The sequence below is a fragment of the Paramormyrops kingsleyae genome, unplaced genomic scaffold, assembly GCF_048594095.1.
Source record: "Paramormyrops kingsleyae isolate MSU_618 unplaced genomic scaffold, PKINGS_0.4 ups63, whole genome shotgun sequence".
Lineage (NCBI taxonomy): Eukaryota > Metazoa > Chordata > Actinopteri > Osteoglossiformes > Mormyridae > Paramormyrops > Paramormyrops kingsleyae.
The window spans coordinates 141,564-169,492 of record NW_027326001.1 but is presented as its reverse complement, the minus strand read 5'-3'; the positions used below and the strand labels follow the sequence as shown (position 1 = coordinate 169,492).

The following is a 27,929-nucleotide window of genomic DNA, read 5'->3' as shown; positions in this document are numbered from 1 at the left end:
AAATTTTCAGTTGACCAATAATTTTACTTAAATTTGAGAATGATATTGGCTCAAACTGACTAAAAGTCCCAGTACAAGTGACAGAAATAGAAGGGTCAAAAGAAGGTGGGATTATAAGAGCTCTAATGCTAGAAATCTTGGACACAAAGTACTGCAGGAATTTTTCACTATTCACTCTCCTTCCGGGGTGCCCGACCAACTGGCCGGAGACTACTCAGGTTCACCCCTCCTCTGCGAAAGCGAGGTGAGCGAACGCGATCGGTATGGAATTCCACCGGGGGAGCGACAATCGGCCTCAGCCAAGTGTACGCAGGTTCCAGGGAGCGCCAGGACACAAAACGGCTGCAATCAGATGGGCAATGCGATGCCAGAGTCCAATGATTAAAACCAGGAGTCAGTGACAGATGGAGCTTCTTCTTCACCAGCAGACCACTGCGCTTACCCCGGCGTTTGCGCCTCCGGTTTGGCCGCGGGACAGGAACGCGGAATATACAAGCAGGTATATCCGATAGAAGTACAGGGGGAGGAATGTTCTTTCCACCAAAACCACGATACGTCAGGTCTTCGTAAGACGAGCGAATGCTGAGGAGTGACTGCCGATCATAGATCCGTAGACAGTTGACTTTGCTCGAAATAAATGTCAGGATTAAGACAAACACAGACAGAGACACCAGCAGGGCTGACAGCAGCGGATGGCAGGCCACACACACCGGCGCCATCACGTTTAGCGAGAAATCACAGCGTGGTGAAATGCGATAAAGCACAAAGGTTTGATAATAATAAATCCTAGGAGCTTTAAATCCCAGACCTGCCAACATGAGCCAGGCAAGCATTGTGACATCATAGTACTCTAGTATGGAGGACAACAGATGTCACTGATAAAGAAGTAGTTTTTTTTTTTTACTAAATTATAACTAGATGCTCAGTTTTAGATGCATTTATAAATAAATTTACTTAGTAAAGCAATTCATTATATTTTAATGGCAAAAAGAGAATTTCCTAAAGGATTCATAAATATTTAAAATATTTTAAAAAAGTTAATAAATGGATTAACAATTAAATTGCATTTAATGAGGCAGTTCATTAATCAATTAATCAGTGTGCTATTAAATACAATAGGTATTTAGGGGTTTTCTGTGAAATGACAAATAGGATGTATCTACTGTAGCCCAAATGAGCGCTACATAAGACCAAGCTGGGTTACCCATATAGGCCTTATATGGAGCCCATCATTAGCCCATGTGGGCTAACCCATGTGGGGCCACCATGGAAACTGCGGACAAAATTGACTGGGCCCCACTTGGGTTTCCCATGCGGGCCCCACATGAATGTGCTGGCTGGGTAAACAGATTTTATTTAAACTTGGAAAATCCCTGGAAGCCGATCCGTTAGACACAACTTTATTACTGAATATTCATTTAAGTACAACCCAGATATGTGTAAAAGTAGTGTTTCACTTTTAACCCAAAAATACTTTAGTTTATACCTTTTGCACACTGGCTCGCCTCAGATTTGGAGTGATGGAAAGTGCCAGATAAAGAGGCGGGAAAGCCCGATGAGAGTGGGCGGGCGCGCGCGGGGGGCGTGGATGGCTGCGGCACGCGCGTGCGCTTGTGTATCATGTGCTCTCAGCCTCATAGATTTACGGTGGCCCTGAAGGTCAAAACAGAACAACATTTCAGAAAACAACACGACATTACAGAAAACACGACATTTCATAAAACACAACGACATTACATTAAACAAAACATTTCAAAAAACACAACGACATTACAGAAAACACGACATTTCAGAAAACGGAAAGGGTAGGACCACACTTCTTGTTCGTGATTGGACAGTACCCTTGGAGTGACGTGTTGTGTATGTGTATGTTCACTACAACTCCCAGGATTCAAAGCGTCATGAGTGCCCTCCCTACAGGTGAAGTCTGTGGGAAGTGTGCGATTGTTGTATGATTTAAAAAAGTTCGGTTCTTTTTTTTTTTTTTGTTAAAAACAACCAAGCGCACTTGATTTATTTTGCTTTACTCTCTCTTTTTTTTAAAAAAAAAAAAAGTTTGGTTCTCTACTTTACGGACACAACAACATGTCGTTGTCCCGGGGGGCTGTTCCACGAAGCGAGCTTATAAAATCGAGGATTATTTGTAATAGCCTCGCTTGAGTTAGCCTAACAGTTCACTTCAGGCTCATTGAGTTCCACGAACAAAATTCAGGTGTATTTAATCTCCGCTAATTCAAGCCAAGCTTGATAAGCGAGGCTCGTGCGCATCCGCGCGATATAAAAGGCAGCCTTGTTAATCGATGCTGGATAAGTAAGAATTGAAACTAAGGAAAGAGCTGCGTCCCCCCCAGGCAGAGCAAGAATTATTATTACAAGCCTATGAGGACTACGAAGATATAATAACTAGAAAGGGGAACACGAGCTGTATTATCAAAGCTCGTGAGGCTGCATGGCAGAAAATTACTGACAGGTTAAATGCGTAAGAATATGATTTAAGTAACCTTTGTGTTAAGGATGTCAAACTATTTAACAACTAAATGAGAACAGTGTCAAGCCTTCAAAATGTATAGTAATTAAAATTTCCTTTTACATATGCATTTTGTTACCAGTTCTAAGGTACTTGAAGGTTATTTTAACATATTGATAAACAGGACAGCATGTTAATTATATGGGTCCATCTTGGATAAAAAGTGATATATAATTGTAATTATTAATAATGCTTGGTTTCAGGAGCAACATGAGTGGAACGAAAAGGTCCTGGCAGCAAGTGAAGATTAAATACAAAAATATTCTTCAGAATGGTAAAAAGTAAGTCTAATTAGAACTACATTTTTAAAGAATTCATTTAAAGGCCACTTTTGCATTGTATAATTTAGCCACCAAAAAGAGAGCTGCGGCTGCTGCAACTGGTGGGGGCCCACCGCCAACAGCCTGTACCCCAGCCGAGGTGATGGCCCTTGCACAGAACCGTGCACGGCCTATTATTGAGGGGATTGAGGGAGGAACATCCTCAGATGTTGTTCCTTCTGGTAATGTGCAATCGTATGTTAAAGGTATGGTAGGTCTTTACTCTGTTTCTCCTCTCTGCCTTGCTTTCTGTTAAATGTCTTAAACAAATATTCTAATGCATTACAGTACTGGATTGTGTCTTGACCCTCTTGGATCCTGAACAACAGTCATTAGAATCTGTTGTGAGTATTGTATTTAATCATATACTTTAATACACTGCAATAACTGTGGATTTTATATTTAATGTTCCAGTCCAATGCCTTTATCTGCTGCTAATTGTCATGTATTGTGGTTTTTGTTCAATTAAGTTAATTCTGTAAGTTAAGAATGGAAATAATGGCAATAGCTTTACTTGTACTGTTAATACTTGTAGTCAGGCATTGTACAGCAATAAGCATACCACTGCATGTCGTACTTTGTATGTGATAAAAGTTGAATTTGATTGCATTGTGGCCATGGTAAATATAACCAACAAATGTTCCCTTTTTGCAGATCGTGGGGCCATCCACGACACAGGAGGATGAGGAAACTGTTTGTTTGCTCAGAAATGCTAGCCGTATGAACTTGAAACTATTTTGCAGCGAATAACATTTGTCTCTTCCTTATAAACCCATGCAGTATTTGCTGTGTACAGGAGTCTGAAGACCCAGGTGGCCAATGCTCTCAGCCCTCATCAGCACAGCCCACATGTACTCAAAGACCGTCAAAGGAAGAAGGAAAGTAATAAACTGTTTAATGTAATTAATAAGAATGAATGAATAATTATTTTTTCCTTCTGAGACAGATATCTGTGCTATTTACAAGAGGTATTTGATCCAGGAAATGGAAGTCCAAAAAGCAGATCTCGAATATAGACAACTGAAAATAAAAATGAAATTAAAAAATTGGAGAGAGATGTAAGTGGTTAACATCACTTTATTGTCTACATTTAGTGTTCACTGTTGTAAATGCTTCCCCTTTCCCCCAACAGGATATGAAAGATTAAATAAAAATGAAGAAATTTCTCTAATTCTCTGTTGGGGGGAGAAAAAAATAAATGAAATTTGCAACAGAATCAACCAAAATATGTGTGTGTGTACACATCTCTCACAGCTCTACCATCCATGTGGTCTTCCACTGCTAGGCCCTCTTCCCATTGCTCATCCTGCATCAATATTGGCATACGCTCCTGCTGCAGTATTGCCACATTATGCAAAACTGCACAGGCTACTACAATGTCACACGCTCTGTCTGGTGTAACTCTGAGATGCCGCAGGCAGTTAAACCTGGATTTTAACTGTCCAAATGTCATTTCAATGCGTGCCCTTGTCTTACAATGGGCATGGTTGAAATGTCCCTCTGCTTGTGTTGCAGGATCTGTATATGGTGTGAGAAGAAACGGTAGACATGGGTATCCTCTGTCACCAAGCAGCACACCAGGAAAAATTCCTGGAATAGAAAGTAGACACATTAGACTATAGTATAATAAACTATTGTATATTTGTGAATTTTAGTTGACTTGCCTTGTCTGAGGCTTTGAGCCAGTGAAGACTCGTGAAAAAATCTGGCATCATGTACTGATCCTGGCCATTTTGCCACAATGTTTGAAATTAGATGTTCAGCAGTGCATACAGTACCATCTGAAACATTTTAGGAAATGGTAATGACATACATTGCTGATGTTGGACGACTACACTTTCACCTCTCATATATAAATGTGAGGTATTATCAGTACTTACCTGTACATTAATACTGTGATATGATTTGCGGTTTATGTAATCAGGCTCTGTTGGACCTGCTGGAGCCTTTATCGTCACGTGTGTACAGTCAATGGCTCCAATGATGTTAGGAAAGCCTGACAAACTAAATTCAGTTACTTATCAGGGGTCCGTTCTTCGTACGTCGCTAACTCAGTTAGCTGGATTTGATTGTTGTGGATTTGTCCTGATCTTGGATTGTTTCGTTCTTCGATGCGCATCTCGGACTTGCTGTCATAGCAACAGGTCCGTAAGCTTAAACCTGCTCGGGAGCAGGTTTATTTCATGTAAACAGGATTTAGGCTGCGCTCCTGGTGGGTTATGATTGGTTGAAATGTTGAGGTCACATCTGATTGGTTAAAGAGCACGACTGACGCGGACTGACTCAAGTGGGAGAAGTATCTTGCATATATATATGGATGGATGTATTTAAACATACATACAGTATATGTATACATGTGTGTGTGGCTGTGGTCATCATTCGTGTGTTAATCACCGTGTGTGTCTAATATGTCACATTCTATCCCCCGATTGCATCTATATACACTCACCTAAAGGATTATTAGGAACACCATACTAATACGGTGTTTGACCCCCTTCCGCCTTCAGAACTGCCTTAATTCTACGTGGCATTGATTCAACAAGGTGCTGAAAGCATTCTTTAGAAATGTTGGCCCATATTGATAGGATAGCATCTTGCAGTTGATGGAGATTTGTGGGATGCACATCCAGGGCACGAAGCTCCCGTTCCACCACATCCCAAAGATGCTCTATTGGGTTGAGATCTGGTGACTGTGGGGGGCATTTTAGTACAGTGAACTCATTGTCATGTTCAAGAAACCAATTTGAAATGATTCGAGCTTTGTGACATGGTGTATTATCCTGCTGGAAGTAGCCATCAGAGGATGGGTACATGGTGGTCATAAAGGGATGGACATGGTCAGAAACAATGCTCAGGTAGGCCGTGGCATTTAAACGATGCCCAATTGGCACTAAGGGGCCTAAAGTGTGCAAAGAAAACATCCCCCACACCATTACACCACCACCACCAGCCTGCACAGTGGTAACAAGTCATGATGGATCCATGTTCTCATTCTGTTTACGCCAAATTCTGACTCTACCATTTGAATGTCTCAACAGAAATCGAGACTCATCAGACCAGGCAACATTTTTCCAGTCTTCAACTGTCCAATTTTGGTGAGCTCGTGCAAATTGTAGCCTCTTTTTCCTATTTGTAGTGGAGATGAGTGGTACCCGGTGGGGTCTTCTGCTGTTGTAGCCCATCCGCCTCAAGGTTGTGCGTGTTGTGGCTTCACAAATGCTTTGCTGCATACCTCGGTTGTAACGAGTGGTTATTTCAGTCAAAGTTGCTCTTTTATCGGCTTGAATCAGTCGGCCCATTCTCCTCTGACCTCTAGCATCAGCAAGGCATTTTCGCCCACAGGACTGCTGCATACTGGATGTTTTTCCCTTTGCACACCATTCTTTGTAAACCCTAGAAATGGTTGTGCGTGAAAATCCCAGTAACTGAGCAGATTGTGAAATACTCAGAACGGCCCGTCTGGCACCAACAACCATGCCACGCTCAAAATTGCTTAAATCACCTTTCTTTCCCATTCTGACATTCAGTTTGGAGTTCAGGAGATTGTCTTGACCAGGACCACACCCCTAAATGCATTGAAGCAACTGCCATGTGATTGGTTGATTAGATAATTGCATTAATGAGAAATTGAACAGGTGTTCCCAATAATCCTTTAGGTGAGTGTATATCACAATTCCAACCCTCCTCCTACAAAAATGGGTGCGTTCGACTTGGGCTTAGGTCTGTCTGCAGCTGACGTGACGTGGAGCGAGATTGCCAAACTGTTAGCAGTGAAAAAACTATTGTGTATAGTGGCCCTGTATAAAAAGATAGCTGACAGGAAAAAGATACATTTACTTCAAGGATTCAAAGTTTTTATTGTCATGTACAGAGTACAATGCAATTCTTACTTGAATGCCTTCTTCACAGACTAGATGATTAAACAAATAAAGCAGTGCAACATTACAGTAACTAACAATAAATAAACAACTAATTTACGTGTACTATTAGAGCATTTATTTAAACTTTATTTTACCAGGTAAATTAACTGAAAACCAGTTGTCACTGCTTTACATGCTTTTGGGGAGATATAGCAGATAACGCATCGGAACTTCCTGGGATACATACGTCATGTGTGTGACTAAAATCTTCAGCCAATAAGGGCAAAGTTGTGTTGTCAAGGCATCAATCACAAAATAAACTACCTTCCAAGGGCACCAGAAAGGCCAGCACAATCACAGTGGAAATGAGAAAAGACATTAAAGAAAAAATAAACCAACAGACACATACCCACACTAGGGGAAGTCATAAAGCCCAAGATCATTCACAAGCTTGAAAAGTTTTAAACCACTCTTCCTCTTCATCATTTTTAAGGACAAAAAGAAATAGCCTAGTTCCCTATAAACGGCTACAAAAGATGGCATTATTTTTGTGTACCTTGCCTTGTGGATAAAGAATTTACATAGGGCAATAATCGTGTTGACAACCAGGTCATGACTTTTATCACTTTTAATAAAACCAAAAATAACATCACATATTGTAAATTCCTTTAAACCAAAAATTTAAGGGAACAACCAATAATGTATTTCTTCCCATAAAGCATTACTGTACCTGCACACATTCTTGCAAATGATTTGTTGTCTCTATGCCTTCATTGCAAAATAAACAAATGTTATTATCAAAACCAAATCGTCTTCTCAGGAATTCCCCTGAAGGATAGATCCCTGAAAGAATCCTGAAGTGTATCTCTGACTTTTGGTAACTCTGGGAATTTAAGATAACTGGTTCTAATTTTAGAAACATGAGCTAAGGAAAAAGAATTGACAGATTGAGTTTCATTTGTTTATGAAGGGGAACAGTGTTTCTGTGAATATTATACGGATTGTGGAGTTTGATAAAGTAATTCCCATAAGGTCATGTTTAGGAAGGTGTGGAGTTCTACTTATAGGGTTTGTACTAAATTAGAAGCCATCACAGTTACTGACTGTGGGATTGCCTTAATAATTTTAGTGTATTGTTTACAGTCAACTGCAAAATTATATTTCAGACAAAAAAGTTCATATGACAGGAGTCACAGGACCATACCACTGCCATCTAGTATGTGCAGAATAGACCATATTCCTTTTTCCATCCATTTTTCATTAAACAATGATTTGTTTCTTACCGTCACATACCTACGGCTCCACAAAGGAATAACGTGGGGACTAAAATTATGATTGTAAATCAATTTACAATACAACAAAACTTGTTGATGAAATGATGACAGTTTTACAGGTAAACTATTCAAATCATAATCACATCTAAGAAGGAAGTCAATGACCGCCAAGTTTCATGAAAATCTGACTAGGGAAAAGAATCCTTAAACTACTTTGGGACCTAATGAAGGATCTTAGCCAGTTTATTTTAAGAGTGCCGTTGAGACAATCAAAGTCAATAGCTTGTAAGCCACCTGCTTCATAATCCTTGACCAATTCAGCTTTCTTAATGTAATGAGTTTTCCTATTCCAAATATAATCAGTGTACATGATTAATGGTTTTAACAGCTGTTTTTGGGATTGCCATGCAATACGCAGGATTAGAGATACTTTCCAATTTTGTCAAAAAAACGCGGCCAAATATCGATAGATCCCTAGATGACCAAGCATTTCACCGCAATTTACAATTGTTCATCTTATTCAAAATATTAAGCCTTTCTGATAAAGCATTATCTTTTGTAATATGAACTGCCAAATATTTTACTACAGACTTAATAGGAATATTGTGAGCTGTCCTGAGAGGGCATTCTTTAATCGGCAATATTTCACACTTTTTAAGATTTAACCTCAAATCAGACTCATTTGTGAAAATAGCGATTATATCAATAACCTTAGGAATTTGGTTAAAGTTTTTCATAAAAATTGCAGGGTCATCAGCAAGCTGACTTATGACCAATTCTTTTCTCAAAATGAGAGTGCTTAATCAGGATTGACAGCATCCCTGCTGCAATAATGAACAGGATGGGGGAGATTGGGCAACCTTGCTTAATACCTCTATTAATTGAAAACCTTGGGGAAGAACCATGAGGTAATGTAACAGTGCAGTTTGTATCTTCATACAATAGTTTCACTACATCAATAAATAATTCCCCAAACCATTCCAGAGTCTTAAATATAAAAGGGCGCTCAACCATATCAAATGCTTTGTAGAAATCTAAAAATAAGATAAACCCCTCATCATCTGTAAAATTATTATAATCCAGGACATCAAGTACAAGACGAATGTTGTTGTAAACAGACCTGCCTTTCATAAAACCTGATTGTGTCTCTGAGATTATCTGCGTGATACCCTTTTTAAGTCTATTAGCAAAAATATGAGTCAGTTGCTTGTAGTCATTATTTAAAAGAGTTACTGGCCTCAGATTTTCCAGATATCTGAAATCCTTGTCAGATTTGGGAATCAGAATAATAGTTCTTCGTTTCATGGTGTTTGGGAGGGTCCAGAGTTCAACAACTTCTCTGAGCATTAAGAAGTAATTCTTTGAGTGAGTTCCAAAAACGTTTGTAGAAATTACTTGTTAAACCATCTGATCCAGGAGATTTATCTAAAGATAAACAAGTTATTGCCATATTCATTTCTGCCTCACATAACATTTTAAAGTCATCATCTATCTTGAGGGATCCATTCTTTAATTACCTGAAAGAAGGAGTCGGCTTCTGTAGAGGAGTAAGAGGAGGAATATAGATTACTGTAAAATGTGTAGATTTCCCTGGCAATTCGGTCTGAATCGGTACACTCCTGACCATCAATGATAAGTTTCTTAATTGCATTACTTTCTTGCCTCTTCTTTTCTAGCCTGCAAAAGTATGCGCTACTTCTTTCCCCTTCTATCCACTTTGCCCTTGATCTAATGTATGCCCCTTTTGCCTTACTAACATATATATCATCTAATGTCAATTGCAACAAGGCCAGACTACATTTGTCAGTCACTTAACACAATTTTACTATAAATAATATAATTTTCTTTCACAGTCATTTCTTTTTGCTTAAGTGACTGATTAATCTACTGTGTGCTACAGCAATCTGCCGTACCCTAAATTTAAGATATTCCCAGTTAATGATATACAGTATGATACTAGGCTTGGATCAGAAAGAACTGCATTGATTTCTTCGTTAACTTCTTGGCAAAAGGATTCACTATTGAGTAAATTAGAGTTAAATTTAAGATACCCCTTGCGGCGACACTGCTTTTCAAGAGGATTAAGAGCAAGACTAATCATACAGTGGTCTGTGAGAGGTGCTGCAGATATGGTACTACAAACATGCAATCTTAGGAGAGTATGAGAGACAAGCCAAAAATCAATTCTAGATTGAATTGAGCCATCGGGTTTGAACCATGTAAATGTCTGGTTAAGTTTGTTTGCTAAACGCCATGGGTCATCCAATTTGAGGTCTGCACAGAAATCTCTTAAAATTAAGTTATAATGGTGCCCCTGGTGTTTGGATGGAAATCTATCATGCCATTCATCCAATACCATGTTAAAATCTCCTCCAATTATAACACTTTCTGTGAGATATCTTTGATTACCTCAGATAACAAACACTTATTTTGAGTAGGATTATTGTACCCATAAACATTTCCCAGAATTATAAAGTTATCCATCTCTAGAGCCAATGGCCCGAGTTATCGGCTTTACTGACCAAGACCCTTCCACGAAAATTACATAATAATATGGCTACACCATCCGAACTATCACTACCATGGCTAAACAATATTTTGTCCCCCCACTAATTTGCCCAACATTTCTCATCAGAGAGAGTACAGAGAATACAGAGTGAGTCTCCTGAAGAAAAAAACAACTGGCTTTGTTACTTTTGCAAAACAAAAAAAAATGACTTTCTTTTAGCGCTGTCCCTAAGATCCCTAGTGTTAAGAGAGAAACATCAAAGATTTAAATTAAACAAAGACATTGAAAAACTAAGATGTGCTATGCAAAGTTAGTGTTTGAAGAGAAGATCTCAATAATAAGTCCCTAAGTAAACAAATAACAGAACCTTCCTACTTTCAAGTCAAATACGAACCTGCTACAATAACACTTGAAAAAGCAGCTCCAGTCTGCTAATATGAATAGAGTAAATGAGGAAAAAAACTGGGGAAAATTCATAGAACAAACCCTTTGCCAAAAAAAGAACTTGATGCAGGAAGTGCAATGCAAAAAATTGCTCCACCTAAAAACCTTGGAAGTTACATTCTTCAATGAACCAAGAGCATATAAGGTACTCACTCAAACACCTTAAATCTTAACAGTAGCACCACAAAGTAAAATATTGGCTCTGAGTGGAGAGCATATAACTAATTCAGAGAAACTCCGAAGCCATTGATATACCCAAAATGCCCTCCGTAGTATGCAGTTTTCCCGCTTGCTCTGGCTTGCTCCAACATCGGCCAAACATTTATCCCAAAGTGTTACATTTGCTTTTATACAGCACAAACTCAGCACCTATAATCTGAGTCCACTTAAAATGTTGATATACAGTATATTTAAGTTCTTAAAATCACCTTTAAACATATACTTTTCAAAACCTATTTTCAGACATACTGAGAAATTGTAAAAAAAAAAATCACATTATAGACATTTGTAGCCAAGACTTTTGAGCTCTGAAGCTTATAGACACAGGGGTTGGCTACACATAGGTGAAAGAGACATTCTGAAATTTTATGTGGTTTGATTACTAAAGTGTTAGAAATTTGGAGTGACACTCTTTTTCTCAAAGTCAGTGGCCTGCACAATGAATATCGATGAGATAGGTGTCCCCACAACTGTAGTAGTTTGCATACTGTCAATCGGTCTTTGTCAGTCACGTGTCTGCACTGTCTGACACGCCCCCATTCGCCATTTTGAAGGTATTTGCAGACGCAAACACTAGGAAGAATGGAGAAGATAAAGCAGAACGAGAAAATTCCGTACAGAGAAAAACTTAGGAAGGACGCCAGGGATTGGTATTTGGCTAAATTGTCAACAATTAACAATATAGATCCGTATGATCTCACATCAAGAAAATGGAATTCCGATGCGACATTGTTACCTCCAACTTCATCTCTGGATATAACAAACTACCTCGTTTATGGTATCAGCGCTTACACGTATGAACAGTTCAAGAACTATAAATATCTTGAAGCCCACGGACATTTCATCAATGGCTGGGTGCAGGATCTGTTCACATTTCGAACGCAGGACTGCGAAAACACAGTCGTCACTGCAAAGGTAAGCTAGCTTGTAATCAAGTTGCAAACAAATCTGTACAGCCTCGAACAAAGGAGACTAAGGGGGGACATGGTCCAGGTATACAGGTATATTAGATTCTAACAGGTCTGGATGCAGCCAAATGGCTACTTCAATAAATTTCTTATGTTCTTATGTTCAAGTTAATATTATATATTATATGATAAATTAGTAATTATATGGTGAAGTTAACTGTAATCATGTAGATAGCCTTACAAATGAAGCATAATAATAAATAATGGAATAATTTAACACCGTGGTAACACCGTTGTTGTCTGTCTATGTCAGGGGTGTCCAAAGTCCGGCCCGCGGGCCAATCACGGCCCTCGGCCAGATTTTGTACGGCCCGCAGCTTCGGTCTCATAATGTGTTATTTATGGCCCGCTAGCTCTGTCAGAATAAATAAATACTTTAAAAATGTAATTCCTCCTTTCACCACACAGTTCCGATGCTATCTGGCTCTGCATTAGAGACCTGCACTCCCGCGGGATCCAACGCACCGAGTGCGGCGCGGGACAAGATTTGATGGGTGAATGCGGGTGCGGGCGGTAAGGTCCTCATGTATGTGCGGGTTGCGGGAGAATAGAATTAATCGCGGGACTCCAGCAAAATGGAATTATCTTAAAATTAATTTATTAAAAACAAATACTCTATTATTTATCTACTGCACAAAAGCAACAAGAACGACTAAATTAAAATAATAATTTACAGGCACAAGGTCGGAAGCTAATTCTCTCGTGGTTCATGCGCGGAACTATAGGCTATATCTATATCCTCGTTCGTGTCCATGTTCATCATTCCATTTAATTAAACTCAAATAAAACGAAACATATTTGTTTGTTTTCTGTTTCTTTTTTATATATACTCAAAAGGGAAGCAAGTGAAACAAATAACAGAGTAGCGGGAAGAAGCGGTAAAAATAAAACTACTTATATGTTTACCTGCGGGATTTTGCGGGCGGGAGCGGGACAAAACTTGAATACTGTGGGCGGGAGCGGGAGAAAATAATATATATTTTTTGCGGGAGCGGGACAGAATCTTGCGGGAGCGGGACTGAAAAATGCGGTTACTCGCTAAGAAAATGCTGAGCTTATTCGGCTCCACATATTTGTGTGAGCAAACATTCTCAGTCATGAATCTGCACAAGAACCGATTGAGGTCAAGGATGACTGACTCCCACTTACGTGACATTTTACACATCTCAACCACTGCCCTCAAGCCAGACCTGGTCTCTTTACTGAAATCTAGATCTCAGTATCACCCTTCTCATTAGTATCAGCAAGTTATCTGTTCCTTGTTCAATCTGAAATTGAGTGTTTTTTGAACGGTAACATCTGTCACTATTAACAATGAAAAGCCTAAAGCACAATAATAAACTTAGACTTATGTCACTTATTTTACTAAACTCTAATAAGATTTGGTTATAACTGTTGATGTTATGTTTGGTTACATTGCCATTTAAAAAATAAAGGTAATCGTGACAATGAAAATTGTTTTATAACAGTGTGTATTTTCATGTAACTTTTGTGGTTAAAAAAATGTCAGAAGGAACTAGTGGCCCCCGGACATCTTCACTTTATCAAATTTGGCCCTCCTTGCAAAAAGTTTGGACACCCCTGGTCTATGTGTTGTCTACAGGTCTTGCACTCCCAGCGCCTCACTGAGACGCCTCTCAAGCCATGGGCCATCATTGAGCCATCAGGAGCTATATCCTCTGCACACTGTACATGTATGGCTGGGTTAGCAGAGACATGCACACATGTTGCAGCTATGCTGTTTAAGCTGGAGGCGGTCCTCATATGCAGAGAGACAGTAACAGTAACAGGACAACCTGCATACTGGATGATACCGAGCAGCATAAGTAAAGTGGGAGCAGAAGCAGGACACAAAATAGACTTCACCACTGCGAAAGCAAAAAGAAGAAGCCTTAACAAACTCCTGAATGGTGAGGCAGCAAACATGCCTGCTCTGAGGACTGCAACAAACAATTTTACATTCCACAATTCCACACAGGATCAGTGGGATGCGTATGTTGCAGACCTGCAGAAAGTATCCCCAAAAGCTGCACTTCTGTCAAATCTCCCAGATTATTGCGATGCATTTGTAGACCCAGTGCAGCCATTTTCAGCACCAGATTCACTGCGCTGTCTACGTGATGAGAAAATGGATGGCACAGAATTAACTGCTTTGCGCCTGCACTGCAAAAGCTTGGTAAATAAAGTAGACATTTCACTTGAGCAGGCACACTACATAGAAAAAATCAGCAGACGTCAATACAGATCTTCAGCTTGGTATCACTATCGCATTGGAAGGATTACTGCATCAAATATGCATTCAGTTCATGTGTCAAGCTTGGACAAGCCTGCACTGTCTACAGTGACAGCAGTGTGTTATCCTAAGAGCAATGCAACAAACCGATCTACTGCTGCGACATGGGGAAGACAAAATGAGGAGTGTGGGAAAGCACAGTACAGATTGCAGACTGAGAAACTTCACTGTGACTTTGAGACCAGTCAGTGTGGGTTTATCATAAACCCACACTTTCCCCAAATTGGGGCATCGCCGGATGGGATTGTGCAGTGCACTTGTTGTGGTAAAGGTTGCACTGAAATAAAATGCCCATACACGTACCGTGACACTACTGTTGAGGAGGCATGCAACACTGGAGACAAGAACTTCTGTTTGGGAATAGTGGATGGAGAGCTGCAGCTCAAGAAGGATCATCCATATTATAAACAAGTACAGACACAAATTTTTGTTGCAGATGCAGAGTACTGTGATTTTGTTGTGTGGACCCTGAAAGACTGTGTGGTGTTGCGTGTGGCGCCTGACCCAGAGCTCTGGGGTGCTCTTTTGAAAAAAGCACAGCAATTTTTTGAGTGTGTATGTCTCCCTGAACTGGTCAGCTGTTACTTCACTCAGGTTGCAAGACAGATGCCACTTGATAAGATTTCTGTTCCAGGAGGGAACCCAAAAAGAACACACAGAACATTTCGCACAGTAGCGGAGAAGTCCCGGAAGAGGCAAACGGCTGTCAAGTTGTGGTGCTTTTGTCATGGACCAGAGAGCAAAGATGACATGGTGGCTTGTGACAATCAAAACTGCCCAATTGTGTGGTTTCATTTAAGTTGTGTTGGTCTACAGCATGCAACAGCTAAAGAGGAGTTTTGGATCTGCTCTCAGTGTTCCACCCAGGCAGTGACATAATGCAACTCTGACTTGAACATTTATTGAACTGTCCACCATTGTGCTGCTAATTTTTGTTTCAAAAGTGAATTTCAGTAAAAATGTCAGCTAAAAATCTGTCGAGCTTCTCATTTGGTTAAACTAAATATTTCAAATTCAGTGTTTTTTCCACCTAAGCTGTTTTATGTAATCAGTGATACGTAATTTTCATAATCAAAACACACTAGTAATTTAGGTGTTTCAGAAAGGAAGAGTCAAGAACACCACAAAAATGTCATTGAACATATATTTCAGTTAAATGGCAAGCAGAATACAGGCTCAGTATACAATGATGTTTCTAGACTACAGTTGGGCATTGGTTTGTCAAGGCACAGCACACAGTGACAACTTTATCCAGCATTGTGACTTCTTCACCATCACATGGAAGAATCATGTTTATAGGAGTGGTTCCTGTTAAAATTTTATATTTCTGGCAGACATTTCCAATGACCCTTTCAACATGGATTCTCAAATGTGCTATTTTTCTAGTTTCCTCCACATCTCTAGCTGCCAACTGACAGTAGCCTTTAGTAAACGCTGGAAGTTTGACCTCTGCACACAACATGCCCACACATTCCTGTATGTCAAAACCTCTGTCAGCCAAGACAATATTCCCAGGCAACAGATTAGCAAGAAAACCACTGTTCAGCGTTATATGTTTGTCACTTGTACGACCTCCCCAGCCTTTTGATAAAAAACAAATGGCTCCCTTGGGAGTAATACCTATCAGGTATTTCATAGTGTGGTGGTGCTTACAGCTGGAAAACATTTGGGCACGTGCTTTCAGATTTGATGGTCTCTCAGTGAAAATCTCAAAACAGTCAATAATCACTGCCACTCTGTGTCCAAAGGCCTCCACAAACTCATGAGGCATAATTTTGCGCAGTGTCTCTCTCTCTGGCCATACAATAGAACGCCTCAAGTTTGCATGTAAAAATGACACCATTTCATTGAATATTCTGTACACTGTCTTTGGGGAAATCCAAAACAGATGAGCTAGGTGTTGTGGAGGCAGATCCAATCGAAGGCGCATGAAAGTTAACAGGAGCATTTGAAATGGGGTGAGAATTTTCCTTTGACCATGCATGAGAGGTACCAAAAACCTGAATAATGCCATAAAGATTCCCAGGTTTGGCAGACCTGTATAGTACTTTACTTTTTCATCATCCTCTCCAAAGAAACCATCAGATATCCTGCACTCATTGAGTTCACGTCGTAGCTCTCTGTTTTCTTCCAACAGGCGGATTATTTCTGCACGCCTGAGCACACACAATTCACATTCAGTCTGTGCCACGTCATGACTGCTGTTCTGTATCTCGTCCTCAGTGATGAGCTCATCACTTTCTCCTACTGCCTCATGTGTCCACTCTTCGGCATATAGCTGACCACCGTCTTCTCCAGTGTCAGGTGTCCCATCCTCAGTCTGTTGCTGGTTGCTTTCACCACCAGGCTCTGGTGTGCTATCCTCACTCTGCAGCTCTCCAAGTTCTCCATCCTTGTCGACCCCCATCTCTGCTGCTTGCAGTATCTCTTTCCGTAGCTGCTCACGTCTACTTTGTCTTTCAAAGCGTGCAATGGCTGTGGGTGTAACATATGTATGCCCCAGATGTAGGGATGGTGCCCAGTCAGGGTCAGTCTCCATCATTTCATAAGCTGGTTGTCCTGCAAGCAAATGGTAAGTTTTTAAATGAACACGTTCTTAAACAAACACGTCCCAAATATAAAACGTATGTCTATATATGCCAAAAACAGGAAAAATCCATGCACGCGAATATACACATACGTACATTGATAGACATCACAGTTTGCCGTTTACTTTAAAAAGCATTCAATCTGTAACAAAAGTTTAACACGAACAGATTAACCCGTTTCTGCTACCCTCCGTAGTGAGGCTAGCTTGCTAGCGTAGGTTAACCAATGTGAAAACGGCAACTTTAGAGTACAAAAAAATGCATATCCAGAAATATTACTCAAACAAAAAACATCTTACTTGCCTTTATGAAAATGCAGAGAGCAAACACGCATGAACGGAGATATCCTGTTGAACGTGATCTCCGTGCGTCTCACCGCTGCGACCCAGGCCATCCGACGCCTCTTTGTTACCTCCTCTACCTGCCGTCCATATCCTCTTTTCCAAGTGGGAATCCGAAAAAATCTTATCTTGTGGTCCACCTTTCTGCCATGTGATTTAGTATGACAGCCTTTCACACAACACGAGTATCCCATCTTACAAAGGATAATGGCGGACGCAAACGCTTGCTCTTGAGTTATATACCTTCAAAATGGCGATTAGACCCACAACACACTGCGACTATAGTGAGTGTGACGTCAACTGTCAAAGAACGATGGCCCATTAGTCTGGAATGTCACTGCACCCCACACCCATCACTTTGGAAAGGCGGTTTGAAGCGCAAGAAAAGTAACAATAAAATCCCTTTCACAGTTTATTGGTAGATGGAATGAAAAATGAGAAACTGTGACAATATAAATATAGAAAGCGATAAATATGATGCAGTGACTATTATTAACGCTCTGGGAACAAGGGCATCGTCGACTGCGTATCTTTCTCGTGAATTTCAGTTTATATCTCGCTGAAATCATTATGTAGAATCATGAAAAAAACACTGACTAAATCCGTAATATGTCTTCTTTTCAAAACTTCCATTGTCGGAAGTATTAAAGTTTTAAAAATTAGGTTAAATAGGCAAAAAAGAAAAATTGTGTCACCCCTCTTTGTTTTACTTGCACCAGGAGTGTGTAGTATCACTCTCAGCTGAAGATCACTATTCACATTCTAAATAGGCTGGGTTTGATTACAGACACACAGGCTTAGCCCACTGAGCTATGAAGACAGGTATGAGCTTTGCTAGCCGAAAATGGCAACATTGGCGCAAAGTTTCAGCGGCAGAGATGTATCCGTGTGCTATATTGTAGCCGATCAGTGTAATGACTACCCAGACATGTGCTCTTGTTTATTTCGGTCACAGTGGGCATATTCACATATTTCTTTACCCAATACTAACTGTCGGATTATCATGTTATCATGCGAATAGCGCGATTTGCAAGTGGGAAGGCGATCAGAGCTGCTTCGAGACGCAGACGCTTAAGTCAGTCACTCTTGTTCTTGCTATTCGTATCACGAAGCTGTAAAAATATATTTAGTTTCTACCTATATATATATATTTGAAAAGTACACCGTCCAAGGTTTCTGAGGGTGTTTTTAAAATGTGTATATGACAAAAACTCGCAGAGTTATTTAAACGGTTTGGCGAAATTTCTGTCAGATCCCGCTGGCAGGACCGCCGACTCCAGAGGGTTAACTGGGATCTGCCCATAGCGGCCCTAACATCATCAGTGGCCAAATGACCTTCGGTAAGAAGCAGAGGGCTCACCTTCCGTCTGTGTGAGCGTCCATGGGGTCAACTGGGACTCCAGAGGGACTTTTTAAAGGAGGTTTTAAGCCTGTTGCTGTGAGCTGTTCGAGTGTCACCTCCCTTTTGCTGTTATTGCGGTGACTTCCTCTCCTTCTTTCCGGCCTCTGACCCCTGCCTGACCTCTGTCTCTCCAGCTCTTACCTGCTACTCGGTCATGTTTATGAGGTTCGTGTATCAAGTTCAGCCGAGGAACTGGCTCCTATTGGCTTGCCATGCTGCAAATGCGACGGCACAGACCATCCAGGGTGCCCGGCTCATCCAATACAAGTAAGCCCCCACCAGGCTCCCTCTAGTATATTTAAATCATCACCCCTCATCTGTTGATTAAAGCCATATTACTGCTTGACATAGCATTTGCAGCCGCCAGGCAGGCCATTAATCAGCCAGCTTTTCTCACAGTCAGATCCTTAGTTAAGGATGGATGGATGTATAGATAATTTGTTTTAATAAAATTTAAGTTTTTAAAAAAAAATTATGTTGTTCAAATAAATACTTTTTATACTTTTGAACTGATTACTTGTAAGTTCATTCAGTGCAAACTTGCCATAATTCTGTACATAAGTATATATGCCATATTCTGTATAAAAGTCATATTCGTTGGGTGTAGGTGGCTATATTCAATTGACTGGGGAATCATTATTGAAATGCAGCATGAAAGCAAGATTAAACAAACATAAGTAGCATCTGAATTGTTGTACTTGTTTCTCCTAAGAAGCAGTGAGGTGGTCTTGTTCTCAGCCAGGATGCAGGATGAGTCTTCAGAATTGCAGTTGTTATCCTTAGTGTGTTAACCTGGTGTGACGTCAGGTCAACACAAGAACACTGAAGATAAACGTAATGACAAGGTGAACTACAGTCATGTAACAAACACTTTTGTATGAAGCAGTAGACAGCAGAGCCAGACGGCCGCCGGCATGGTTCAGAGTGAGGAGAAAGTGCCAATAGGGACCTTCTTTGGCACCCTAAACCCTTCCTCACTGCTGCATACTGTTAGGGCCGCGATATACTTCATGTGAGGCAACACATACGCAACGCAAGTAGTGTGCCTAGTTTGCGTCTATCTGGAGGATTAAAGGTCATGTCCACCAGGGGGCAGTGCGAGAAAACCATCTTGGTTGGGTCTGTCATTTCCAGTCTCACTTGTTTTGTATGATGTTTTGACATAAAATGAGGTACACTCGCTGTCTCCACAGCGATTGAGTTGCTAATTTTTTAATATTGCTGCAGCATTCTCTGTATTCTAACGACTACTCCACATCGTACTCTGCTCTGCCACGTATCACTTTACTACCAACATGTTGAATGTCGCCTTGCACACTGCCCGGCCAAAGAAAAAGTAGCCATTTGAACTAAAATCAGCAAATACTTAAAAGTCAATGACTGGATCAGTTTTATAGCTCAGCAACATTAAGCAGCAATAAAGTAAAGTCAGCTGAGTACCTGAATGTACTGAATGGCCAGGTTACACCTCCATCCATCATAAATGGATTTTTTCTTTCCTGTTGGCATGGACATATTCCAGGATGATAATGCCAAGATTCATCTGGCTCGAATTGTCAAAGAGTGGTTCAGTAGCATCAGCAATCATTTTCACCAGAGTTGTGACCTTAACCTCATTGAAGGTCTTTGGGATGTGATAAAGGAGGCTTTATGGAGTGGTTCAACTCACTTGTCAATACAGGATCTCGGTGAGAAATTAATGCAAATCTGAATGAAAATAAAGGGTGAGATGTTGCATAAGCATGAAACAATCCCATGACAAATGGACGCCATAATCAAAGCTAAAGGCCATCCAACAAAAAATTCAAATGGCAATTTTTTTTTTTTGGTCAAGCAGTGTATCTCATGGTAGTTAGTATTTCGCAATTAAGCTGCATGGCACTGGAAAGTATCAGTTTCTGCAATAAGTATAGCAGTATTTATGAAGAAGAAATTGTTCAAAATAGAATAAATTTCCCAGAAACACATCTGTTCATGAGTGATTTAAACCACAAGGATGAAAATGAATAGGAATGACTTGAAGAGCGTATGCCGAGCTGTAGCAAAAGTAGCTGCAGTAAACTTAGTTTACATAGTAAAATAATGTTAAAATTATGCTAGATCATCCTGAAAGAAACAGCCATTAAAATTGCACAGCTTGCAACACAGTTTTGTTTCTTATAGCAATATAAATGTTCTAGAGAAACAAAAACCCCACGCTCTCGGCGAATTTTATCACCAAGATTTATAAATATCGGAACTAGGCTATAATGAAAAATAATGTTCCTAATGAAAGTAGGCAAGTAAGAATTTCAAGTTAGAGTTTCACTGTACTTTGTACACACGACACTGCTTTCTTAGAAACTTAAAATGCCATTTAGTTTTGAAGACTGTGTACACAGAGGGACACAATAACCCTTGGAATATATTCTCTCTTGCCTCTGCAAACATTGCCCTGTAAAGAGGCCCTCCAACTTGCAGGGATATTTGGGGGTTGGTGGCAGGACTGGCACTCCAGTCAATGGAAAAAAACTCACTCTGATCCATTTGGACTAGTGTGGTGCTAAGGTATCACTCGGCTGCACTCAGGTTCTCACCTCTGAGGTGGTTTATCGTGTGGTGGGCGCGGCAACGTGCTGTAATCAGCCCACATCCCCTTACCTACCTTCCTACCTCTGAAAACATACCATTCTTCTGGAAACTCATTTTGAGAAAAAAAAATCAGATGCTAATTTGCCATTAAATTTTGAAGATGCTGTTAGTGCTTGTGGTATTTTCTCTCTCATTCTTAAAAAAATCAAATGTTAATTTAATACTAACTACCGTATATAAACACAGATTTCAATGACAAAATGTGACCATACTGCCACCCCCAATTTTTGGTGGTACAGACGCTCCTCTACTTACAATTGAGTTACGTTTTTTAAGGGTATACGCAAGTACTAAGAATAAAGATAAAATACTTTAAATCACATCCGTGTGAAATGTTCTGCACAAATAACCGTATGTTGTCTTTGCTATTTTAGTAGTAAACTTTCAAAGTAAACAGTGACTAAAAATATAAAGATATCTTCCTGTTCATATTACAGTAAAACTGGTCTAAGTCGCCGTCTTGTACAGTAACTCGTCAATGTGCCTACAGTAAGTCGACGCTCAAGCAAAAGTCCCGATTTTTCCTAATGATGTTTCCTTTAAAATTCCTTGTGTAACTCGCCGCTTGTACTGTAAGTCGTCAAATTCCCTTAGTCGTCACCTAAACCCCGGTCCCGAAGAACACAAATGAATGGATTTTCCTACCTGTAAGTCGACACCCCAATCGCTGCATTCCCGCCGCCTGCTTCAAACCGCCTGCTTGTCACCACGGCGATGTAGAAACGGGGAATCCCCACCTATCGCACTAGTCGCTCCCTGGTCTTAAGTCTCGCGTGTATAGTGCGGTGTAGTAGAGGTATGGTGTTATATTTACTAGTCGGCAAAACGGCGAGATAGACATAAGTCGCCGAAGTGTCGATTTTATAAGTCGGCAAAACGGCGAGTTATATTTACTAGTCGACAAAACGGCGAGATAGACATAAGTCGCCAAAGTGTCGACTTAGGTGTATCTCGTCAATTCTCTAAGTCGTCACTTTTAAGCTGGTCCCGCGAGTGTCGACTTAGACCGGTTTTACTGTATTTTAACAGATTTTTTTCCCAATTACAGTCATTGCATTTCATGTTTCACTTTTGTAATATGCGTACGCTTTTATTTTACAGTAAAATACTGTTATACTTATGGACTTCAAGGGACCTGGCAAAACGGTCCGTTACATCCAGTATCACGCCCCAATCGTGCCACTCCTCCTGTGCCACGCCCCCCCCGTTAACCTCATGTTGATTCCCAGTGTTTTACAGCTGTTTTCAATTGTTCGTCCTAGTTCGATGTATTTAGTCCACGTCAGAGTCTGTTTCCCTAGTTCAGTCATTGCAGTGTCGTGCCTTGTCGTGTAGTGTCTCCCTTCTTATGCCCCTGCGTTTCCCCATTAAATCCTTTTATTTTACCCGTATTCTGATGTCCTTCGCTTGCTTCCCTGGTTCGTGTTCCGCGAGATGTGACATCCAGAGTTGCTGTATGCTCAGAACACAACTACAGGACACCATTTACTCATGCCACACCTCAGCAGACACACTTGTGGTATAGATTATTATATTGCACATGTAGTAATCCAACTTTACCTGACCAGATGCGTGACTATTAATAATCCCGACTACGTACGTATCTGCGCTGGATATCACCTGCACGCTACACGCCTTGTAGGCGGAACTGCATGTCCGTTATAGCCGAACAGAACTACAGCTAAAATCCAGCCCTGGGGACCAAATTGTTTGTCCATTATAAGTGAAATTCCGTTATATGCGAGTATATCTGATGGTTTTTCTGCATGTTCTTAAAGGTGCACGGCCGGGACCAGCAGGCCTCGTCTGTTATAGACGATATTCCGTTATAAGCGAGTCCACTATAACGGGATTTTACTGTAATTATTTTGGAATTAATTGGAATGCTAAGATGTGATTTTATAGGCTTTATTATATTGATGATTATGTAGCAATCTCAGCTCTGTTCACCATATTATGGAAGTATCATGCAGAGCTTTACTTCAGAAAAGATGGTTTTTATTCTCTGCTTTCTCGTCTTGCTTTTACTCATAGCACTGACTACAGGGTTCCATTTTTTATATACGTATATACAAGACTCATCCTCCCGCTAACTCAAACAAAATCATGTCATTTTGGTACACCTTACAGATTAACAAAGAAATTCAATCAGATAATGTAAAATATAATGTCAGATGAGGACATATAATTCAACAGATTACATGACATGAATAGTAAGGTCGCAGAATTTCGTCCGACGGAACGATCTTTTGGGAATCTGTCCCCACACCTCGGACGTTCTTTGAGACAACGCTAAACTAAGCGAGACAGGCCCCTTTTCCATTCCATTGGTGCCAGTGCTGGCACAGGGGCTGGTGCTCGGCTGGTGCTGAAGTTGGGAACCAGCAAGAGCCTGCCTGCATTTCCACAGACTTGAGAGCCCAGTGGGAACCAGGTGACAACACTGCGCCCACGTCACAAACCACTCCCACTTTCCGACATTATCTTTATTTTGTGTTGCCTCGGTTACCTCTTATGACGACACGGGTGCTTCATCCAAACCAGCAAAGGTTTGGTGCCGGTGTTTTGACGAGTTGAGCTAACTATCGAGACGTGCTATCGAGCCTTTCGGCGCATTTGCAGTTCCACCGTCTTGAAATTAGGGTTAGGTTTTAGGGGTTAGGGTTAGAGTTAAGGGGGGCGGCATGGTGTTGCAGTGGTAAGCACTGTTGCCTCACACCTCTGGGATCTGGGTTCAAGTCTCCGCTTGGGTTTCATGTGTGTGGAGTTTGCATGTTCTCCCCATGTCATAGTGGGGTTTTCTCTGGGTACTTCAGTTTCCCCCCCCACAGTCCAAAGACATGCTGAGGCTAATTGGAGTTGCTAAGTTGTCCTTGGGTGTGCATGTGTGAGTGAATGGTGTGTGAGTATACTCTGTGATAGGCTGGCCCCCCATCCAGGGTTGTTCCTTGCCTCATGCCCATTGCTTCCAGGATAGACTCCAGACCCCCCATGACCCAGTAGGATAAGCAGGTTGGACAATGGATGGATGGTTAGAGTTAAGGTAAGGGTTTTCAGGGGTTTGGGGGGTTAGGGTTAGGGCTATCAATTAGCACTACAGTAGCCTAACTGAACAAAGTAGCTCAACACAACAGAACACCAGTTCAGAGCCAATTTTGTGGCACCGGTGCCTTTTTTTTCTCTGTGGAAAAACGTGGCACTGGTTCCAAATTGGGGATCAGCACCGGAACAGCACCAGCACCTTTGCAGTGGAAAAGGGGTAACAGTTAGCCTGGTCTGGACCAGGCTTGTTCTTGGTATAAATTACCATGGTAATTCAGCTGGGATTCATTTAAGACACGTTGATGGAACGGAACTCTCACTTAAGTAAGACAGACTAGTCGAAATAAGTCAGACTTTCCCTTAATCCTGCTTCATGGAATACCCCCCTGCTTCTGGCTAGCTACCTCAGGCTTTTTGCATAGAAAACATGACAGGAAGAAGAAAGTCATTTTTTCTTAATGACAAATATAGATTCATCAAAGCTTATGACTTCTGTCCTTATCGCTTCTATGATAGACCAAAACAGTTACATGAGGCATGCTCTGCTAATTGATTTTAATAAACATAAGGATATTACAAATTTATACAGATTACTAACCTTTGGGCATCACAATATATCTCTTATTGAAATTTTAGGCTTATAGAATTATAGAAGCGTAAGTAAATTGTGATTATTTGTTTTTGTTTGTCTTTTATGTAAGGTGACCTTGGGTTTTAGAAAGGCTCCCACAAATAAAATGTATTATTATTATTATTATTATTATTATTATTATTATTATTATAAACGTCTACATAGCGCCGAACTCCGGTGTCCATTATCTGAAGCCCTACAATGACATACAGTATGCTGTTGTCAAAATAAACTTAACTCAAATGAGACGGTCAGTCTGATTTTCTGGAGGAAAAGTATTCGTATAGATTAATTGAACCATCAGTAAAATAGTTGATATTAGTCGAAATTAATCTATAGAAAAATAGTTGTTAGCGGCAGCCCTAAATGCATCGCGTCTATCATTGATATCGCCATATGACACATTTTTATCACATAAAATGTGATGGGCAGTGGTGGCTTGATGGTTAGGGACACGCACTTGTAATCAAAAGATTGCAGGTTCGAATCCCCGACCAGCAAGGCACCACTGCAGTACCCTGAGCATGGTACTGTCCCCGGGTGCTGAATTACCTGCCCCCTGCTATGTCACGAAAGTCACACATTTTGTTGTTGTGTGCTGTGGTGTGTTAACAATGACCACTGATCACCTAATTCTAAAATGTATACTAGTGTTATCATGGATGGTTTGATATGGCACAGCCTTATTGCTAATATTTAAAGTCAACATATTTTGTTTAATGGTAAAATGGAAATGGAATTCTCACTCCAAGACATTAACATGTCATCAGGAGCCACGCTGGGCCGCACTATAGGTGATTACAGTCAGAGCCACACTGGGCCTTGTGTTATGTGATTAACATCTGATTTCATACAGAGACATGAACTGAAGCAGGTTTATGAGTTTTATTATGAAAAACATTAGGTTGATTTCTAATCAGTTACAGCTGGAAGGCTGATATATGTCTTAGTCATTAACACAGATTATTAATATAGTATCATTACCTCTGAGTTATGATTTCTTTCTGAGGCAGTCAGGCTTGTTCACAATAGTGTTCCATTCTGCACATACTCAAGTGCCAACTACCTTCAATAAATAAATCAATCAATCTTTTAAAATTCTGAGACAGTGAAAAGGGGATAACAATACATTAAATGCATTTAAAATAGATCGCAATAGATCTGAACGATTTGGGGAAAATATCTAATCGCGATTTTTCTGACAGATATTGGGATTTGATTTGGAATGTAATGTTCTAAAAGCCATGCTTCAGTTTTAAATATGATCTCCTTTGCTTCAAGTCAGTGATTTATGTGGTTGATTGTATAACGTACATAGCAAGATCTGATAGGCTTCTGAACGAGTTAATCGAATTTCAATGCTTTCTTATGGGAAAAATTGCCTTGGTTCGTGTACAAATTGGTTCACGACCACTTTCCTGGAACGGATTGTGTTCGGGAACCGCAGGCACCATTCCAGACCGTTTCCAAGGAGATGTTGAAATAGTTACGTCAGTTACATAAGCAGTAGCTTACGTATACAAGTTCTGGAATCATAGGAACGTCATTTGCGTTCCTATATAAATGGCAAATTCACCTTCACATTTCAGTTTGAACAAAGGGCGACATAGATGCATGCATATCAAATTTAAAATGGCAGGCATTTTGTTTCAGAAAGCTATAAACTAGCTAAAATCCAAGGAGTTTTGGAAGTACATGAGGAGGTATGTGCATCCAGAGTTTATGTAAAAATCCAACATGTGAAATTTCCTCGTGGATTGCCATCAGTGTATGTGGAGCTTAAACTTTTTGCTGTGTTATAGATGTTACCATAAAGTCACGGCTTACATTAGGGTCCATAATTGCAGAAGTGGTGCTAGTGATCACAGAATTGCACTTCTAATCTTTTTTTGTTTGTTTGCTTGTTTTCTTTGCCTTTCCGTGATCTAAATGTGCCTGTTAGGAAAACCTTCCAAAAAAAGCACGGTAAGAAAGTCACAAATTGATTTTTTTGTTATTGTAGATATAATTTTATGACTACTGTTTAGTAATCTCATACTAATATGTTGTAAGCATCCTCTGGAATTTCTTTACTGGTACTTTCACCCTGCTTGTTACATGTTAGATCAGCTCTGAGTTTGTGTTTTATTGTTTGATTTCAGCACTTCTGGGTACCAGTAATTAACTGGGGGTCTGCCCATTGCGACCATGATGGATATGAAAAAGAGCCCTGACATCAAAAGTGGCCAAATGACCTTCGGTAAGAGGCAGAGGGCTCACCTCCGTCTGTGTGAGCGTCCACGGGGTCAACTGGGACTCCAGAGGGACTTTTTAAAGGAGGTTTTAAGCTTGTTGCTGTGAGCTGTTCGAGTGTCACCTCCCTAGTCTTGCTGTTATTGCGGTGACTTCCTCTCCTTCTTTCCGGCCTCTGACCCCTGCCTGACCTCTGTCTCTCCAGCTATTACCTGCTACTCAATGGTTTTCATGAGGTTCGCATATCAAGTGCAGCCCCGAAACTGGCTCCTATTGGCATGCCACGCTGCAAATGCGACGGCACAGACCATCCAGGGTGCCCAGCTCATGCGACACATTAAGCCCCCACCAGGCTCCCTCTAGTATATTTTAATCATCACCCCTTATCTGTCGATTAATGCCACATTACTGCTTGACATAGCATTTGCAGCCAGCAGCCAGGCAATCATTCAGCCAGCTTTTCTTCCAGTCAGATCCTTCCTTAACAGTGTCACACAGGTACCTTTTATAGGTCTGTGTTCTTCATGAATGCTTTTTTTCTTCCATTTCAGAATAGAGCAGAAAAACACAAAATGAGCCTGTGGAATGCGTGCTCTCAGTGGGATCTCCCCTCCTCCTGTCCTTCTAAATATAATATATATATACTTA

The 27,929-nt window shown here is 40.6% G+C and overlaps 1 protein-coding gene, 1 long non-coding RNA gene and 1 pseudogene across 3 annotated transcripts; 1 reads left to right on the top strand and 2 right to left on the bottom strand.

Annotated features, from left to right (window-relative positions):
• Positions 1–3,906: 3,906 nt before the first annotated feature.
• Positions 3,907–4,616, bottom strand: LOC111836460 (uncharacterized). The gene is made up of 2 exons (XR_011988254.1): positions 4,512–4,616; positions 3,907–4,437 (listed from the first exon to the last, which is right to left on the bottom strand). It is a non-coding gene; the product is annotated as an uncharacterized lncRNA (long non-coding RNA).
• A 10,928-nt stretch (positions 4,617–15,544) lies between these two features.
• On the bottom strand, positions 15,545–17,716 carry LOC140577559 (uncharacterized). Of its 2 annotated transcripts, none has more exons than XM_072708298.1 (2): positions 17,099–17,716; positions 15,545–16,973 (listed from the first exon to the last, which is right to left on the bottom strand). In XM_072708298.1, the coding sequence occupies exon 2, from the start codon at positions 16,954–16,956 to the stop codon at positions 15,610–15,612; it is 1,347 nt and encodes a 448-aa protein (XP_072564399.1). In that variant the 5' UTR covers positions 16,957–16,973; positions 17,099–17,716; the 3' UTR covers positions 15,545–15,609. The 2 variants fall into 2 exon arrangements, with proteins under 2 accessions (XP_072564399.1, XP_072564397.1); XM_072708296.1 differs by having other exon boundaries at positions 17,306–17,716.
• Positions 17,717–26,681: 8,965 nt separating this feature from the next.
• On the top strand, positions 26,682–27,644 carry LOC140586456 (mitochondrial pyruvate carrier 1-like; annotated as a pseudogene).
• The last annotated feature ends 285 nt before the right edge of the window (positions 27,645–27,929 follow it).